Raw genomic sequence first — 18,429 nt, 5'->3', positions numbered from 1 at the left:
CTACAGCTGATTAGCTAACAGTAATAACCGATAGATTTTATCGTGCATTAGATAAAGGTGGAGAGGTTAAGGCTATTACTCTTAACATTTCAAAAGCTTTTGATAAAGTTTGGCATGCTGGTCTTTTCCATAAGCTTTCTTCTTATGGTGTATCTGGCAACATCTTTAAGATTATTGAATCCTTCCTTTCCAATTGTAGTATAAAAGTTGTCCTCGATGGACAGCACTCTTCTTCTTATTCTGTAACTTCAGGGGTTCCTCAAGGTTCTATCCTTGGCCCTATACTCTTTTTAATTTACATTAACAGTTCCAGATATTATTCACATCTAAGTTGGATTTTTTGCTGATGATACTACCAGTTATTCTTGTTGTGATAAGAAGCCAACACTCTGATTGCTTCGAAGGGGGCATTTGAAAAAGGGGCTTGAAAGGATCTCACTTCTGCTACAGCATGGGGCTCACAGTGGCTGGTGAACTTCAATACAAATAAAACTTTTTTATCTGTATTGAAGTTCACCAACCATCTGTGAACCCCATGCTGTGAATATCTAACTTATTGCGATAACAATTGGCTAAGTTTTCAGCCAATTGTTATCGCAATAAGTTAGATCTTCCCATATTTATGAACGGTGATGTACTCGATGAGTCATCTACTCTTCATCTTCTTGGATTAACTCTTACTTCCGATCTTTCTTGGAAACCTTATATCAAATCAGTTGCAAAGTTAGCTAAGGTTGCATCTCGTTATCGAGCTCAACACTTTCTCTTACTTCGGATTCTATTCTCTATCTATAAATCTCAAATCCGGCCTTGTATGGAATACTGTTGCCATATCTGGGGCGGATCTTCTAATGATGCCCTTTCTCTTTTAGACAAGGTGCAAAAACGCATTGTAAACATAGTTGGACCTGCTCTTGCAGCCAACCTCCAACCATTATCACATCGTCATAATGTTGCTTCTCTTCTCTTTTTTCTACAAATACTATAACGGGCACTGCTCTTCATTCTCGTGTTACTCATCATTCAATTAAGTCTCATCCTTTTTCTGTGACTGTTCATAAGTGCTCCAAAAACTCTGTCTAGTTTTTTTCCTCAAACATCAGTTCTTTGGACTTCGCTTCCTTCCTCTTGCTTTCCTGATTCATATAATTTGCAATACCTTAAGTCGCCCGTCAATCGTTATCTTGCTCTACACTCTTCATCTTTTCTCTTCCAGTAACTTCCAACTTTAATTAGTGGTTGCTTGCACCCTTGTTGGAAGCAAAAATGTTTAAAAAAATTTTTTTTTTATTATGAATAAAAATTGTGAACTAGCTCTAACTGAAAGAAAATTGTGATCCTCCAGGACACCAATTTCCAAGTGGAAACTCCTATAAACAGTTGTTTCCTCAACATGATTTTACTTTTAACTAGAACCAAATCTTCCAAAGACCTGGCTAGGGATATGTGAGAGCACAAACAAATTAAAGTTTCTGCTCCAACTATTATAAGATACTTAAAATAAATTAATTTACATGGGGGGGGGGGGTTGCTCGCCATAAATAATGATAATCAAGCGCTATATGAAGTTTTGTCTCAATTGGCCTAAGGCGCACCAAAATTGGAGATCTGAAACATTTGTGGGCTATTTTGAATAAAAAGCTGTCTATTTATAGATTTAAATTCAAAGAAGTATTCAAAGAAAAAGTATGGCTATATGATCATTTGGAGAGTATCTTAGTTGACAACAACCACTTTTACTTTCACAATGGTGATAATGCGAAAACATTTTTTTTACATTGTATAATTTTCATGATAAAACATTTTTATTTTTATATATGCTTGAATGAATTTCTTTAATAATTTTGTTTGTGAAGCTTTCAAATAACAAAATAGTTAATTACACAAAGTGTTTTAAAAATAATTTAATGAGTTATAATTTCATAAAGATACTGAGAAAAAAAAATGCAACTGCTTCTTGTAATTGTTATTACAAGAAGCAGCATACATTTCAATATGTTCAACAGAATATTTGGCTAGAATTGGTGGTTTAGATATTGTGTTTTCTTTCTAATTAGTAAGATTAGCATACTCTTCTGCACCAAAGTCCAATTTTGAAATTTTGAATGTTCTTAGCCCATGTTGCTCAGATCTTGAAGAATGCACCTAATAGCAAGTTCCTGAATGTTTTTCCTAAAATTTAAGAGCATATACGAAAGATTATTTTAGGATGTGAAATATAAGGATTGCGCTGAATTACTGGTTCATTTACTGCTTTAGGTCATTAGAAAAATAGTGAAACTTGTAAATTGTTTGCCAAACATGATGGGCACCATCCTTACATGATGAAATAGCCTTAATTAAAAACCAAATTGGTGCATACACCTTCATGATATGTTACAAGGGTAATCAAATTCGCAATAACCTATTTGCTGTAGGTCCATCCAAATGTATTAAAAAGTGGTGAAGGGGTAGCTTATTTGTGTGGAGTTGTAATTCTGCTTCGAAAAGTTTAATTACTCCACTTTTGTGACCAGTCTTAATATTGGTCCCATCACATCCTATGACAACCAAATTATTCAATATTTCGTATCTATAATAAACAAAAAATAACTCTTTAGCATCTGATCAGTTACTCTAATATATTCTTTATTAATATTAGAAAATAATTTGTTTTATTTGTTTCAAATCCTTTAATTATTTAAATTATTTGGCGTTAGACAAAACTCTTTTTGATTCTAGCAGTAATAAACAGACGTCTGTTTTCTGGAGAATTGTTTTGCTGATAGATAAGAAAGTAACAGTTTTGATTGGCAATCACAGCAGCACATTGTGAGGAAAACCATGGAGGAAAGTGAGGCTTAACTTAGAATCATTGAGAGGGAACAAAAGATTCCATGCCAGTCTGAATCCACAAAGTTATGTAAGAAGCACATTTGTCGACAGGAAGACGAAAGATTTTTCCCTAGAAGGGCCATCACAAAGAAAATCACGGAAAGAGTCCCAGTCAGCTTTAAGGTAGTTGTAAGAGGTACAATGATAGGGGGATTCAGGTGATGAAGAAGAATGAGATATTAGTTTTAGAGAGATCAAACTGTGATCAGAAGTACCTAAGGGTGAATGTGGAGAAACTGAGCACTGACTAGGATCAGAAACAAGACATAAGTCGAGTAGAGAAGGTAAATGATTCGGGTTATCTGCGAAAGAGAGTTGACTATTTGAGTTAGAGATTGAGAAAGGCAAAAGTTGTGGGCTTTGATGCCTGCAGAATCACTGACACTAGAGCCAAGCCATTCAGTGTGATGAGCATTAAAATCACCGACAACAACAATATAGGCTGATAGATTAAGAGAGAGGTCTTGGTCAATATGATCAGAAATAACATCAAAAAGAGTGCAGTCTTGAGATGAAAGAGAGCAATATAGAACAAAGAGAAAGGCGAAAGAGCGAAGTGGTGCTAAACCAAAGCACATGAAAGAATAGTCTGTGGATTCAAACCTAGTTTCATGACAAATGGGTGAATTCTTATGAGTATAAATGCCCTGGCCAAGCATGTAGCTATTAGAGTCTTTATGAATTTAAGGAAGATAACCATCAACACTAAGATCACAAGATGAGACAGCTGAACTCAAATTAGTCTCATGAAGAGCAAGTAGGTCTGGTGAGCTTTGCAAGAGATAAGACTCAACAGAAGAAAAGTTACTTCGAAGACCACGAATATTAGTGAATGATAGGTTTAGAGAACTTGGTGATGATGATGTTTATTTGTGTTTTATAGTTTTTTGTACTTTATTCATTTTTAAATTTGTTAAAGAACTTCACTCAAAGCATAGATAGTACTCAGAACACTGTCTAATAGCCCAAGCAATTGCCTCTTTACTATTAATAAACCCTAAGCCGTAACAAAGGGCTCCAAATGTGACCTCCGCAATGCACACCAAAAGTACAAACAGGGACACCATGCGCAACATGGTTCTGTTAATACTTTGATATTTTTCAGCTGTTGATGGGATCAGCCTCTCTGAGAGCTACCACAGAGTTTGGGAATTCTGACTACAGCCGGCCTCAGAACTATAAAACTGATTTTTAGAGCTGTACCCTCATCTGTACCCTCATCAGGAGATAATAGAATGAGTTGCCTAGTCATAAAAACAGAGACACAAGCAAAACCCATGCATTGAGTCAAGAAGATAGAGCTTTCAACATCCTAAACTGGAAACAATGTATTAAAAATACATCTGTGCCAGCCTAATAGATGAAGAAGGGGTGCGAGGCTGGTCAGCAGATAGAATCTGTTACCCCTTAAGTCTTTGCCTAGGAGGCCTTATACAAGACAGTAGCCGGATGCATTTAATTCTTGCCCAAGATGAATATTTTTATCGAGACATCATCTCTAGCCTTTACTCAACCAAGAGCCTTAAGGCGAGAGGACATTTATTTTTCAAGTCGGAGTTTGCATCTCCTAGCCTTTGCCTAAAAAGGCATGTCCTACAAGGCAGCAGGACATGAAGCAGATTGTACTGAGTTACATGTTACCAGTAGCAGGATAATCTGACCTGACAGATATATATCAGTGTTTCCATTACCCGGCCGAAAAATATTTACCCGGGTAATACCCAAGTATTACCCAGATAATTTTATCAATTAGATGTTACAGCAGCCATTAAATAATCTATGGGGTGTAAATTTAGTCAATTTTGATTAAAAAAAAAACAACAAGTTTTTGAAAGACTAAAATGAGGAAGTTTTATAAATTTTATACTTATTTTTAAACTACATTTTTCTTTTTTTTTAAGTTTTTTGTAGAACTGACGCATTAAAATCTCAATGCACCAAGATAATCATCTCCCAATCTATTTCTTATTTTCGTGGCAAAAAAATCCCATTGATGAAAAAGCTTGTTCTGGCTCCACAGATGTTGGTTTAATAGTTAATAAAGCTTTAAAAAGTTTTTCACCGTTTTTAAGCTTTGCACGGAGTATTCCTAAATAAACTCATCCCTTATTTTAAATTTTTTAAATTTAACTGTATTTTTAAATTTAAGAAAACAGTATATATGGCAAATAAAAGTTTAACTTTTTGTGTATTACATCAAATTATAATGTTATATGATTGTTTCTGTTTGTATACTTTATAATATTTTATAAAATGTGATTTTAACTTGGTATGTTTGTATCTTTCTATATTGTATAAAAACTTTTAATCAAAGTTTTTTTAATTTAGCGTGCTAAAATCTCTCCAACCATTAATAATATTGAATATGAAGATGATGATACTGTTGATAAAGAATTGTTTGAGTTTACTGATACACTAAGTGAGCAAGAAAATCTTGAAGAGCAAGATGCTCCATTGGTTACAATAAAACAAGAAGAATGCACTGAGATTGGATCTGTAGTACCAAACAATGCAGCATCACCGTTTATAGTTAAAAATTTAGAGCTAAACATAGAGCCTGAGTTTTCAGTTGATGATATGATCAAATCTGTGAATCAGTCTTCAGAGGTGACCTTACAGGTTTTACATAAGACTATGTCTGGAGATATGCCACTTGCATCTGGTTTGCAAACGCCAAAACAAGTTAATTTATTTGCCTCACGAAGTTCACCCTGTTATGTTCACAGTTCAGTGAAAACTGAACTTATACATGATTCTAATACTGAATGTTTGTTAAAACCATCAAAAATTGAACAACCAAAATCAAAGCGTATTATCAAAGAAACAAAAGTTTATGTTCATAGTGTCATTTTAGCTGCTAAAAGTGAATTTTTTAAATTATTGTTATCAACTTCAGGAATGAAAGAAACAAAAGAAAAAGATGTTCGCATTGAGGTAACATGACAAATGGTAGTTATACATATATATATATATATATATATATATATATATATATATATATATATATATATATATATATATATATATATATATATATATAGATTGTTGCATTTGGGAGTACGGAAGGGAAAAAATGATTCTTACGCCAACAAATACGTCACTTTTAATTACTTTTGACTTTCGTCCAACATTTGTGTGTTGTCAGAAAGTAAAAACCATTAATTTAATTACAAATTAATCGTTTTTTAAAAAAACCGCAAAAACGCAAATTTAATTGACCAGAATGTTTTTAAAAACATTCTGAATGTTTTTAACAATATAATGTTTTTGTTTTAATTTTTTTTAATAAAATGTTTTTATTTTTATTTTTTTTATAAAATGTTTTTATTTTTATTTTTTTTAATAAAATGTTTTTTTTTTTTTTTTTACTGTAAATCATGTGAGGAGTGTTGCTACATCGACTATCTTATAGCCTGACTTGCAACAAAGTGCTGCTACATCGATTATCTTTTAGCCTGACTCACAAAGAAGTGCTGTTACATTGACTGAGGGTTTGGTTGGGGCAGGCAGTCTATCAATTATTAAAAAAAAAAAAAATTCTGGTCTTGCATTTTAATTTTTACTTTTTGTCAACAAAATACGGAAAAACTTTCTGACAACCAGTTAAGAGTTCTATATATATATGTGTATATATATATGTATATATATATATATATATATATATATATATATATATATATATATATACTGAATATATGTACTGAAGCACCCAGCAGTATATATGTATGTACTGAAGCAGTATATATGTATAGCAGTATATATGTATGTACTGAAGTACTCAGCAGCAGGCTATTTCAGTATGTCGTCACACTCCTCACCTAAATCAGTAGTATAAGATATATATATATATATATATATATATATATATATATATATATATATATATATATATATATATACACATATAAATATATATATACATGAATATAGTCTTGCATGGTAGTCAAAAAGTTTCTTACATAAACTGTAGTTTTGAAGAGAGCGCTAATAAATTAGACCAGAAAAAGTTTCAAAACTTGAATAATGTTTTTTTTTCCTTAAATGATAGACTGCCTGCCCTAACCAACCCTCAGTCAATTTATCAATACTCTGTTGTGAGTCAGGCTATAAGATAGTCAATGTAGCAACACTCCTTTGTAACAGCAGGCTATAAGATAGTTGATGTAGCAACACTTCGCGCATATTTAAAATATATATATATATATATATATATATATATATGTATATATATATATATATATGTATATATATGTAAATTATGTTAGTGTATTTTACAAATAGAGTGCTCAATGTTCTTGAGGAACAGAGCAATAATAAATTCCATTTAAAAAACACTTATCTAACTTTTTTTACTTCAACTTTAAGTTTCACCATATATATATATATATATATATATATATATATATATATATATATATATATATATATATATATATATATATATATATATATATATATATATGTATGTATGTATGTATGTATGTATAAATATATATATATATATATATATGTATATATATATTTATATATATATTTATATATATATGTATATATATATTTATATATATATATATATATATATATATATATATATATATATATATATATATATATATATATATATATATATATATATATATATATATATATATATATATATGTATGTACACAAGGGTGTCCCAAAAAACAACATTATTGAAAAATATATGCAGAGACCCCTTTAATGTGTTCTATCTAATACAAAAACACTAGATTTAAAATTTTTTTGAATAAAAAATATTTTAAGGGGTCCCTCAAGACCCTCGAATATTTAATGGGTCCCTAATATTTTCAAAAAAAAAAGTTTTTTAAAAGTATGTCAACCTGGTACTCAAATGAAAGCAAAATTATATAAAAATTTTAAAAATAATATTTAATTTGGAAAAATTTTAACTTATTTATAAAAATTGTCATAAAAATACATAAAAAATGCATTTTTTTTTGTTAAAAAACGTAATTTTTATGTAATAAAACCAAAAATAACAATTCCATATTTAAAAATCTATATTATTTTTGAAATTTTTATATAATTTCACTTCATTTGAGTACCAGGTTAACATATTTTTGAAAAATTTTTTTTTTGAAAATATTAGGGACCCATTAAATTTCGAGGGTCTTGAGGGACCCCTTAAAATATTTTTCCTCAAAAAAATTTTAAATCTAGTGTTTTTGTATTAGATAGAACACATTAAGAGATGCTGCATATATTTTTCAAAAATGTTGTTTTTTGGGACACCCTATTGTACATATATCTAATATTTATTTACCCAGGTCACTGATTATTTAAACTTTATTAACTTATTGAGATACAATATTGTGTGGTGTAGTGGTTAATAAATTTGATCGTGGTGCCTGCGCTCCGAGTTCAGTTCCTATTGGAGTCTTATTTTGTTGTTTTTTTTTATTATATTCTTTATGAATATTCTTTTATTAATTAACTTATTGATGCTAATATATTAATAACGATAAATATTAATATAATAAAAGACACTGTGGTTAATAAATAGTTAAGTAATTCAGTTAATAAGTAACATAAATGTGCCTAACATGGCTTGCTTTTAAAGAAAAAAGTTATTTTTAATGCTCTTACTTTCGAGTTCTTAATACAAGGGGAGGGTGAATGAAAGGAGGGGGTGGGAATTTTAGTCTAGATCAAATAAACGGGGGTGGTGGTTCTGTGTGGTGGGGAGAGGGGTTTAATATAGGGGAGTAGGAATTTTTTTATGGTACTATATAAGTATTTTTTATAAAAAAGTTCAGTTTATAAATTCGAAGTAATATTTTTTTACAAAACACGCTTAAGACTGTTTAATTCTAGTGTGGCTTGCAGTCTAATGCGCATTTCGAACAGCTGTTTTAGCATAATTTCAATAGGATTTAATATGCTGAATCACAAGAAATTTTACCAGGTCGGTCAAGTATTTTCTAATATTTAAGGCTGATTTTTTTTTTTTCAGTTTTGAGATATAAAGTTTTTGCTGACAACAATTAAAAGTAAATAAACAGGGGGAGGGGAGTCTTAATAAGCTTGGGGTGGGTGGGAAAATTTCCAAAAATTAATTAATGCTGCCGCTCCCTCCCCCTTCCCCACTTTTTTTTTTTTCATTAGGGTCTTAAGAGTAAATATAGTTTATAAAGAAATTCTTTAATGAAATTTTTTAACTTAGAATTCTTTATTTGAAACTTTTGTTTTAAGTCATTTTAATTTTTAATTTTAATTCTCTTTCACTTATAAACACTCATTAGGTATGCATAATATATATAAGATTTGCCTTCACCATCTTCACTTCACTTCTCAAATAGTTATCATTTACAAATGTAAAAGGTTGTTAAAAATGGGCTTACATATTTATATACATGCAATGAATTGTATTCGAAAACAATAAAAGACTGATTGATCTGATTTTTTTTAGTTTAATAATATAAGAAAACAGAATTACCAAGTGTCAAGTATAAAAAAATATTTCTTTTTTATTATCTTTAATTTAATTAGAATACAATAAGTGATAGAGTAAGATAAAAAAAATTACCAACGTTTGCATTTGAGTCTTGAGCCTTTGTTAAAATAGATTTTTTTTTAGAGAATTACTAATAATGACTCATAAAATTCTAAAAAGTTAAATATCCTAATCTTAAATCTGGAGCTATACCAAGTTACTGAAATTGCTTTTTTGCAATTTGCAGTCCATCTAACTTCAAAGATTCTCAATAGAAAGATTCTCAATAGGGTTCAAATCAAGTGTGTGAATGGGCCAAGGCATCAGATTCAATTGTTTGCCTCCAGTCCTAGATCCAATGATATAGGCCCAAATGCCAATTGAGCATCCTCCTCCTTGAAGTCTTGACATATTTAAACAAGGATTGTATTTTTTATTTTGTATCTCCTAGCTAAAATCCTTTTCTTGCCATTGATAAGTTCAAAGTTTGACTCATCGGAGAAAACTACTTTTCTCCATTGCTCTACAGTCCATTGCTATGCAGCTCTTTCTTTGCACTGTTTTCTTTTTTTGCTTGAGACAATCGTTGATGCTTAATAGTGGCTTCTTTGTTGCAAGGTACAAGTTGAGTTTTTTTTCTTCACCAGCTTGCTAATTGTTGATTGGCTAACTTGGTGTGCATCCAATGTTTTATTCAGGTCTTAGGTGATTTCAGCTATGCTCATGTTTGGTTGGGGTCTAGCAAGTATAATTACTTTCATTTTTGTCCCTTGCTGACATTTTTATAGGACAACTAAAGCAAATTTTGTCTTTGACTGTGAAAACTTATTATAAATTCAAATAAAACAAATAAAAATAATTTTTGAGCGTTGTTCTAATGCTGTATAATTTTGCAAAGAAACCTTTTTTTTTTCTATAAAGAATCAAAAAAGTGCGCTTGATTTCCTAATGAATATTTGAATCGGGAAAGAGAATAGTGGTCAAAAGCACTTTTTTGATGAATTTAAGTTTGTTATCTGGATCTGATGGTATTAAAATGTTCATTGACAAAAAGGCCATAGAAATGATTCATATGATTCAATACCACCTACCAACAGTAAAGCCTGGAGGTGGAAACTTTATGGTCTGGGGTTGCTTCAATATAGATTGTATTGGTCCTATCCATTTGATTGATGGCAAAACGGACAAAAATATGTACAAAGATATTATTAAGTATGTTATCGCTACCACATGCTAATGACAAAATGAAGATGGATGTTTCAGCAGAACAATGATCCAAAGCACACTTCAACCCATGTTGAAAGACTTTTTCAGACTAAAAAAATTTGATTAATGGAATGGTCTTTGTAAAGTCATTGCCATAATCCTATTGAACATTTATGGGCATGATAGACATATTTCAGGTCAAAAACCAAGAAGTAAGTATGATTTATTTAAAATTCATATTTTAATAAAAAGAACTTTAAAAATTAGATTGCTTAGATTTAGTAAAAGTTCATTTGTTTTAAAATTTGTGATCAACTTTTTTACATTCCAGTGAAAATTTGAAAGAAATTGGACTTTTCAAATTTTTCAGCCTCAAACATTTTTACCGATTGTATGGCTTACAAGGTTTACTAGTATTCCATTTTTTGAAGGTGTTGAGTTGTTTTCCCATATTATAGATTATGTCATACTGAAATAGGTAGCTGTGAGGGCTTCAGTATATACATTGACTGATTCTCTAGGTAGAACATTTAAGAGAGTGTTGCTACATCAACTGAGTGTTTTTCATAATTCTTCATTTTTTTACTTTTTCTGAAAAATTTAAGTGCACATTTTAAGAACTAAAGTGTGCCACTTGGTCTTGCATAAGACATTTTCAATATCTGAAATGACTAACCATCTGTGAGGGCTTTAGTACATACATCGAATAATAGTTTGGACAGGTACTCTCTTAATATGAGGACTTTTATAATGGGAAAAGAGATTTGTATTTTCATTATCTTTTTTTTTCTTTTTCATAATTTCGTTATCGTGCGCAAAAAAAAGCCATAAATCAATGTTCTCTTAAAGAATAAGGTTTCATTTTAAAATTTTGGAATTTAGTTAAAAAAATTAATTTTTTAAGTTCAAAAAATGTAAATCTAAACCTATTACTTTTGGTGTAGATTGATATTGTCCACTTTTTTTTATTTTGCACTTGTTGTAAATCTTAAAAATCAATTTTGCTTTAGTTCTTGATGTGTTCTAACATGAAATGGTCCAGTTTTGCATTAAGTTTGAAAAATGCAATAAGGTTGTTGCTTCCTTGCTACCCAAATACTTTGTTTAATCAAAGTATTTGAGTTCTAAAATCAGTTAAAAATATAAAAAGCAGTTAAAAAAGGTTTTATAAGCATGAAGAGACAGATACAGTAAAAGCATGCAACTTTGCTGAATGGCGGTTTTTAAACGAGAAAGAATTTTGGTTGATGGAACTAGAAATGATAGCTCATTTAAGCAGCGGCCAAGTTAGTATTTCTGAGAAAAGAGAAAAGATGCAATCTTGTAACTATAAGGATAGTGACTCAGTCAGAGTATTATCATTAATTGATATACAAAAATTGTATTGTGATAATTGTTTGAAGTAAAGTATGGAGTTTTGCTGGAGTTAAAATTTTCAAGCCACTGCAAGCCCTAGGCTATTACAGAGGAGAGATCCGATTCAAAATTTGGCTGCCTGTTCTAAGCAATCAAATTGTGCTGACTAGTGGTCAAAACAGGAGTCTATGGTTGTTAAAGTTGTTAAATATTTGAAAATAATAAAGAAAAATATTCATATTTAGCTCAGAACTTGCAATTGTGACATCTTTATGCATATCGGCGCGATATGTCATCAGGCAAAGATTGTCAAGACATGATTTCAAGAGAATTCCATCAATGTTCTTGCTACGTGGCCTGGCTCCTCACCGGAATTAAATCTGATTGAAAATTGCTGGGTTAAATTGAAAGCAGAAGTGGCAAAAGCAAACTCGACGTCGACGACAACTTTGGAGGAGGCTATACTGGAGGCGTGGTCCCATAAAATAACGCCTGATTACTATGACTCTTGTTGCCTCTATGCCTCGAAGAATAGAAGCTGTCCTCAAAGCCGGAGGAGGACATTCGAGGTACTAGAAACTTTTTTCTGATGTGAACTTCTTGTTGGTTTTTTGGAAAGTGTGTAATTGACTTATGTGAATGTTGTTTGTTGCGTTTAATTCAATCATATTATCATTTAATTGAAGTAGTATTACGTTTCTGTCTAAAAACCTTAGTGGTTGGATCTTTATATATATATATATATATATATATATATATATATATATATATATATATATATATATATATATATATATATATATATATATATATAAATGTTAATTCAAGTTTTTATCACAGTATTGAGGTACACTTTACTTTTTTAATGTCAAACTGTCACCAAAACAAATTACACAACAATCATTTAACATTTTGAAACATTGAGCAATACTAAGGAAAATCATTGTAGCTTTTCATGTGGGTGTAAACATGTAGAAATAGGAGTTGGTTTAAGTGCGCCTTTGTCTTTGTAGAACAAAGATAAATCTTCAAACCTGTTGATAGTTTAGCTACCAAAACTCTTATTAGTTTAGCTATCTATCTTAGGTTAAGAGTTTTTAAAATACTGGGTCACATTTTCAATTAATCTGAAAGATGAATTATTATATTAACTATACAATTGTTTAAAAGATCTCAATGGTTCTCAATGAGGGTTTTTTCAATACCTTTCAACACGTTAAATTTTTTTTTATCGCACCGTGAGGTGTGGCTGTAAAAAAATGATTCCAAAAATAGCCATTTTGAGGAGTCCATAATTGTGTTGCTAACTTATTTGATGTATTTTATTAACTTTTCTAAAATTAGAAGTTTCAGATGACCTTGTCAAACTAGCGCGACAATCGAAAACAAAAATTAGTTTGAACACATAGTTTAAATAACTGCAACACATTTGTTACGCGAGCATTCTACTATTTTATGATATTAGAAGTAAAAAATGGTAATAGTGGAAATCTACACATTTATATCAGGAGTCCAAATAAGCACGAATTTCGCAACTGGCATAAGTGCACCAAACAAACTTGCAAAGATTGGCATAAGTGCAACTTACGGTAAAAGAATATAAAGATTTTTACCCAAGAGATGCTATTCCACCTCGTTTGTATGGTGTCATAAAAGCTCACCTGAAAAAATTACATAATGCGAATTATTGTAAGCACTATTGGAAAATTTCACAAAATTTCAAAAAAATCTTAACTGATATGATACAACCCATCCACAATAAAAACAATACACATTAAAAAAACTCTTCAACAATTTTTAAACATAACTAAATCACGGAAAATTAACAAGGATGAAATTTAAGTGTCTTTTGATATCATTAATTCATATCCTTCAGTCCCAGTAAAGAATGAAATAATTGTCCTGATTGAGAGATTAAAAAATGAGTTTTAATTAGTTTTACATCCAAATTTATCTTTGATGAAATAGAAACACTTAGATATATCCCTTTTGAATTGCTGTTTTTTTATAAACACGACATTTATGAACTAGAGGATTCTGGACCTATTGGTTGAGGACTTATGGTAGTAGCTGCAGAGTGTTTTTACAGTTTCACGAAAGTTATGCTATTGTACAAGCTGTTTCCAATGATATTCATGCAAAGTTATTTAAAAGATATGTTGATGACTCCCATTTACGTTTTAACTCTATTGAAGATGCAAAAATCTTTTTAAAATTACTTAACAACCAACAAAAATATTCAGTACACCATGGAAGTCGAACTTTCTTGACATAACTATTATTTACAATGAAACTGGTACATACGGTTTTGAAGTTTACCGTAAAGATGCCATAACTAACGTCCAAATTAACTCTAACTCATGCTACGGATCCAAAAATTATAAACGAAGTTTTCAAAGAATTTGTTCATAGGGCAGTGTATTTTTGCTCTGATAAAAATATTAAACAAGAGTTATTGTTTCTAATTGATGCTTTTGTAGAAAATGGATATAAAAAAACAAGCCTGGAAAATATCATAAAAACCACTAAAAAAAAGTTACATAATAAAAAACAAAATATTAAAAATCAACATTTAACAATTTAAAAAAACATATATTTTTACCGTAGATTCCATGAAATAGCTCGAAGTTAAAAAAAATTTTCGAAAAAGCAGGTTACACATCGTCTTTGAATCACCAAAAAATTAACAACATATACTAACCACAAAAAAAAAACCTTCTCTCCTTGTAAATTCTTCCCTAGGTGTGTACAAAATTGAATGCTCCTGCAAAAAATGTTATATCGGCAAAACAAAATTAAAAATCTTATCTTCCATTTATTAACATCAGAAAAATACATACGAAGTAAAATGGGATTATTCAGTACTAGCGGAACATTCAAAAAATTGTCATGGTTATTTTAGATAAAACAATAAAAATAATTTAAAAGAAAAGGCCAACAATTTTAACAGAAAAGTCAAACTGGCACTGGAAATACAACGCCATGAATGTGCACTTTCAGACGGAGGTCTGAATCAGGATGATGGAGTTTGGAAACCTATGTTTCGATAATTGAATCAAAAGAAACTATTGCATTAATTTGTTTTTGTTTTTAACAGTTTTATATATATATATATATATATATATATATATATATATATATATAAATATATATATATATATATATATATATATATACATTTTTTATTAGAACTAGTAGGTCGACGAACAAAAAGCTTAACATCAGAGAACTGACAAAACATGGACTCATCACTGAACATCACCTGTGTCCACTGCTCTTCTGTCCAATCTTGATGCTTCTTGCAGAACTCAATGCGCTTTTTTTTTCATCTTTTCAGTTACCAATGGCTTCTTAAATGGCCTTCGTGCAGGTAAGTTTAATTCCGCAGATGTCTGTGACGGATTGTGCGCTTTGAGACATTAGAAAGTGTTGGTATGCTGTTCTGTAGGTCACCAAAGGTTATTAAAGGATTCATCTTGACCATTGTTACCATCCTGAGGTCAGTATGCTGCGAAGTGACTCTAGGACGTCCAGACCTCTTTTTAGGAGACAGGGGGATAACCTGCTTTACAACACGCCAAATTGCAGTGCGTTTAACTATGTAAATTGTTGCAATGTCTGCATGAGACATACCACTTTTAGCAAGACGTTGAATGCATGCTTTTTCTTTTTTACTGAGCTGCCGAATCTTAGCCATGATTTTCACTGAATCAACTGTTTAAGCTACAAAATTGTCTTTATAAATATATTTATACCTAAAGATAAAAATATAAGATAATAACACTGAGCCAACTGGCGTGGAAACATTGATTTGTGTAAAATTGTGCCTTGTTGCAAGACTTTTTGCCAGCACTGTATATATATATATAAAACTGTTATATATCTAAACTCCCTCAAAATATTGCATGAAAATTAATTCAAAAAGTAAAATTTTACATCCATATTAGATGTTTTTATTTAATTTTATATATTAAAATTTATTTAATTTTATATATTAAAAAATATATTAGTTTTATATATTAAACTTCACTTTATATTCACTTTGAAATGACATCGCAAATGGCGGAAGCGTTTATTTAACGATGAAAAGAAAAAAAACAAAAAAAAATCGGAAAGAAATTATTTTCAAAAATAAAAAAGATAAGTTAAAAATAAAGTAAAATAATAAAAATAGAAAAAGATATAAAAGAACTAAAAGATTGAAAACATTATAAAACAAGAAAACGAATAAAAAAGTAAAACGAACAAATTGATTTAAATAAAATAATAGTAAAACAATCAATTATAAGCGAAGTAACAATTTTGAAGAAATGAAATTCGAAAAATGTTCGAAAAAAAAACAAAAAGAACTATTTAAAACAAAAATAATTCACTCCAAATCTTCTTCGCTTTTCTGTATCCGTAAAGAGTAACAAATATATATTTTTTTATTTTATAGAAGTTTTTGTATTTGCCTTTTCGTTATGTAATTTTTTATTTCGTTTTGTAGTTTTTGTGCTTGTCTTTCCGTTTGCGTAAAGTTTGTTTTAGTTGTTCTGTTGTTGCTTATGATTTTTACAATTGTTATTAATTGAGAGTTTACATATTTTTTGCCTTTTTATTTAATTTATAATGGCCTAATAATTATTTTTTTATAGTTAATTTAGTTTACACTTGCTTTCAACTATTAATATTGCTGTTGAATTTTTTTTTCTTTGTTTATTTTATTTAGGTGTCACTCCTATGACTACTTTCTACCTATATTTTATATATTACCTAATATTTTTCTTTTTTTATAATAAAAAACTAAAAGACCAAGATACTACAATATCTTCTTTTTTGTTTGAGTGTATGATAAAAAGAATTTCTGAAAGAAAAAAAATTGGAATTGCAGGACTTTTAAGATATTTAGAGGCACCGAATCAATATGATCAAGCTTAAAAAGATTCTATTTTAAACTATCCTAAGAAAAAAGGAACTTTCAATTATAGCAAGAGATATTTATTGCCATCTTTTTTATTAAGAGATAATTTAAAATGCTAAAAAAATTACACTATGCTTTAAAGTCTTCACCACCACCATCAGTTGAAACAAAAAGATGCTTTAGTGCTGCTGGACTTTTTATCACTAAGTTGAGAACATCATCTAGAGATAAAATGATTGACACATTATCTTTTCAGCGTTCAAGTTTAAAAGCTTAGTTTTAATTTCTTTAGTTAGCTTTTACTTATATAGTACTATAACACAAAATTGTATGTAAAGCTTATGTTTTAAAAATAACTAAAATTGCTTAAAATTACTTAAGTACACTTTTTCTATTACTTGAACATAAATTAGCATTTTGCACTTATGTCAATTCGCATTTTTGCCAGCTTACACATATGCCAATGTTTGCAAATTTATTCGGCGCACTTATGCCAGTTCGCATTTATGCTTATTCGCACTTATGCCAGTTTTTGTAACTGCTTCGCAATTATGCTAGTTTGCACTTATGTCAATTGACACTTGTGCAATTGTTTTTAAACTTATTCGACGCACTTATGCTGATTCGCCTTTTGCCAGATCGCACTTGTGCCAGTTTTTGCAACTGCTTTACACTTACGCCAGTTCTCACTTAAACCATTTGCACTTATGCTAGTTCACACTTATGAAACTCGCGCTTATTCAGTCGTCCCTTTTTTATGTTTAACAGTATTGAGTAGCTATGAACCCCATTAGTCTCGTGCTTACGCAGCCACTGGCCTTAAAATTAAACTACCAGTGAAATAATTTTAGATATTTTTTTTTAATCACCTGTATTGTTAAAGTACTCGCTTTCGAAGCAAGTTTTTAAAGCATGAGGAAAATTTGTTCGAAACTTAAATTTGCTCTTTAAAGACTTGCAAAAAGGAAGTCTTTTTATAAAATACATTTTTAACTTGTCTTTGATAGAAAAAAAATGTGTTTAATTCTAAAGTTGTCATTTCTACTTAAAACCCCTTCATTCTACCTATTATTACTAACTCCTACTTTGAGCATCTTATTTTTTTTATTTCATGCTTTCACGTTCCTGAATGTCAAGTAAATCTTCACGAACTGATATCACATATTCCTAAAAAGATTGAAGCAAATGCCCTTCAAAAGTTAAATCTGTATCTTCAACTTAAGATTTTTTTTTTTTTTTATAATTTTCGTTACCGTATTTATAAATTCGGACAGTATTTAAAGTGAAATAGTACATATAAAATAGATTAGCAAGGATAAAGAAAAAAACGTAAATTATCTTATCGCCGAGACCCGTTTACCTTTAGTTAATATTACTTTTTAATAACTGACAAACAAACAAAAAGTTGGAAAAAATAGAAATTGTTGAAATGAAGAAGATGTTAAAAATAAACATAGCATAAATTTTTTATTTCAATATGAAAAAAAGTCAAATGAAAAAAAGTCATATGAAAAGACAAAAATTAAATTTATAGTAAACTTTTTCAGCTTAGATTTTTAATTTTCATCTTGTATTAAAAAAATAATTTAAACTCAAAATTTTTTTCTAATAAAA

At 29.7% G+C, this 18,429-nt stretch overlaps 2 protein-coding genes across 2 annotated transcripts in view; both read left to right on the top strand.

The window, feature by feature from the left end:
• LOC136080284 (uncharacterized) overlaps window positions 1–11,962 on the top strand; it is a 27,264-nt gene extending 15,302 nt beyond the window's left edge. Inside the window, exons 3-5 of the mRNA XM_065796900.1 lie at window positions 5,203–5,808; window positions 11,567–11,628; window positions 11,719–11,962. Coding sequence (XP_065652972.1) covers window positions 5,203–5,808; window positions 11,567–11,628; window positions 11,719–11,962 — 912 coding nt within the window. The remainder of the gene's footprint in view (window positions 1–5,202; window positions 5,809–11,566; window positions 11,629–11,718) is intronic.
• A 4,965-nt stretch (window positions 11,963–16,927) lies between these two features.
• The window catches only part of LOC136080283 (uncharacterized), an 84,426-nt gene continuing 82,924 nt past the window's right edge, over window positions 16,928–18,429 (top strand). The window contains exon 1 of the mRNA XM_065796899.1: window positions 16,928–17,078. Coding sequence (XP_065652971.1) covers window positions 16,928–17,078 — 151 coding nt within the window. The remainder of the gene's footprint in view (window positions 17,079–18,429) is intronic.

Source organism: Hydra vulgaris, chromosome 05 (genome assembly GCF_038396675.1).
Source record: "Hydra vulgaris chromosome 05, alternate assembly HydraT2T_AEP".
In the NCBI taxonomy this organism is placed as follows: domain Eukaryota; kingdom Metazoa; phylum Cnidaria; class Hydrozoa; order Anthoathecata; family Hydridae; genus Hydra; species Hydra vulgaris.
Note: the sequence above shows the minus strand (reverse complement) of the source record. Positions and strands in the feature narration are given on the sequence as shown.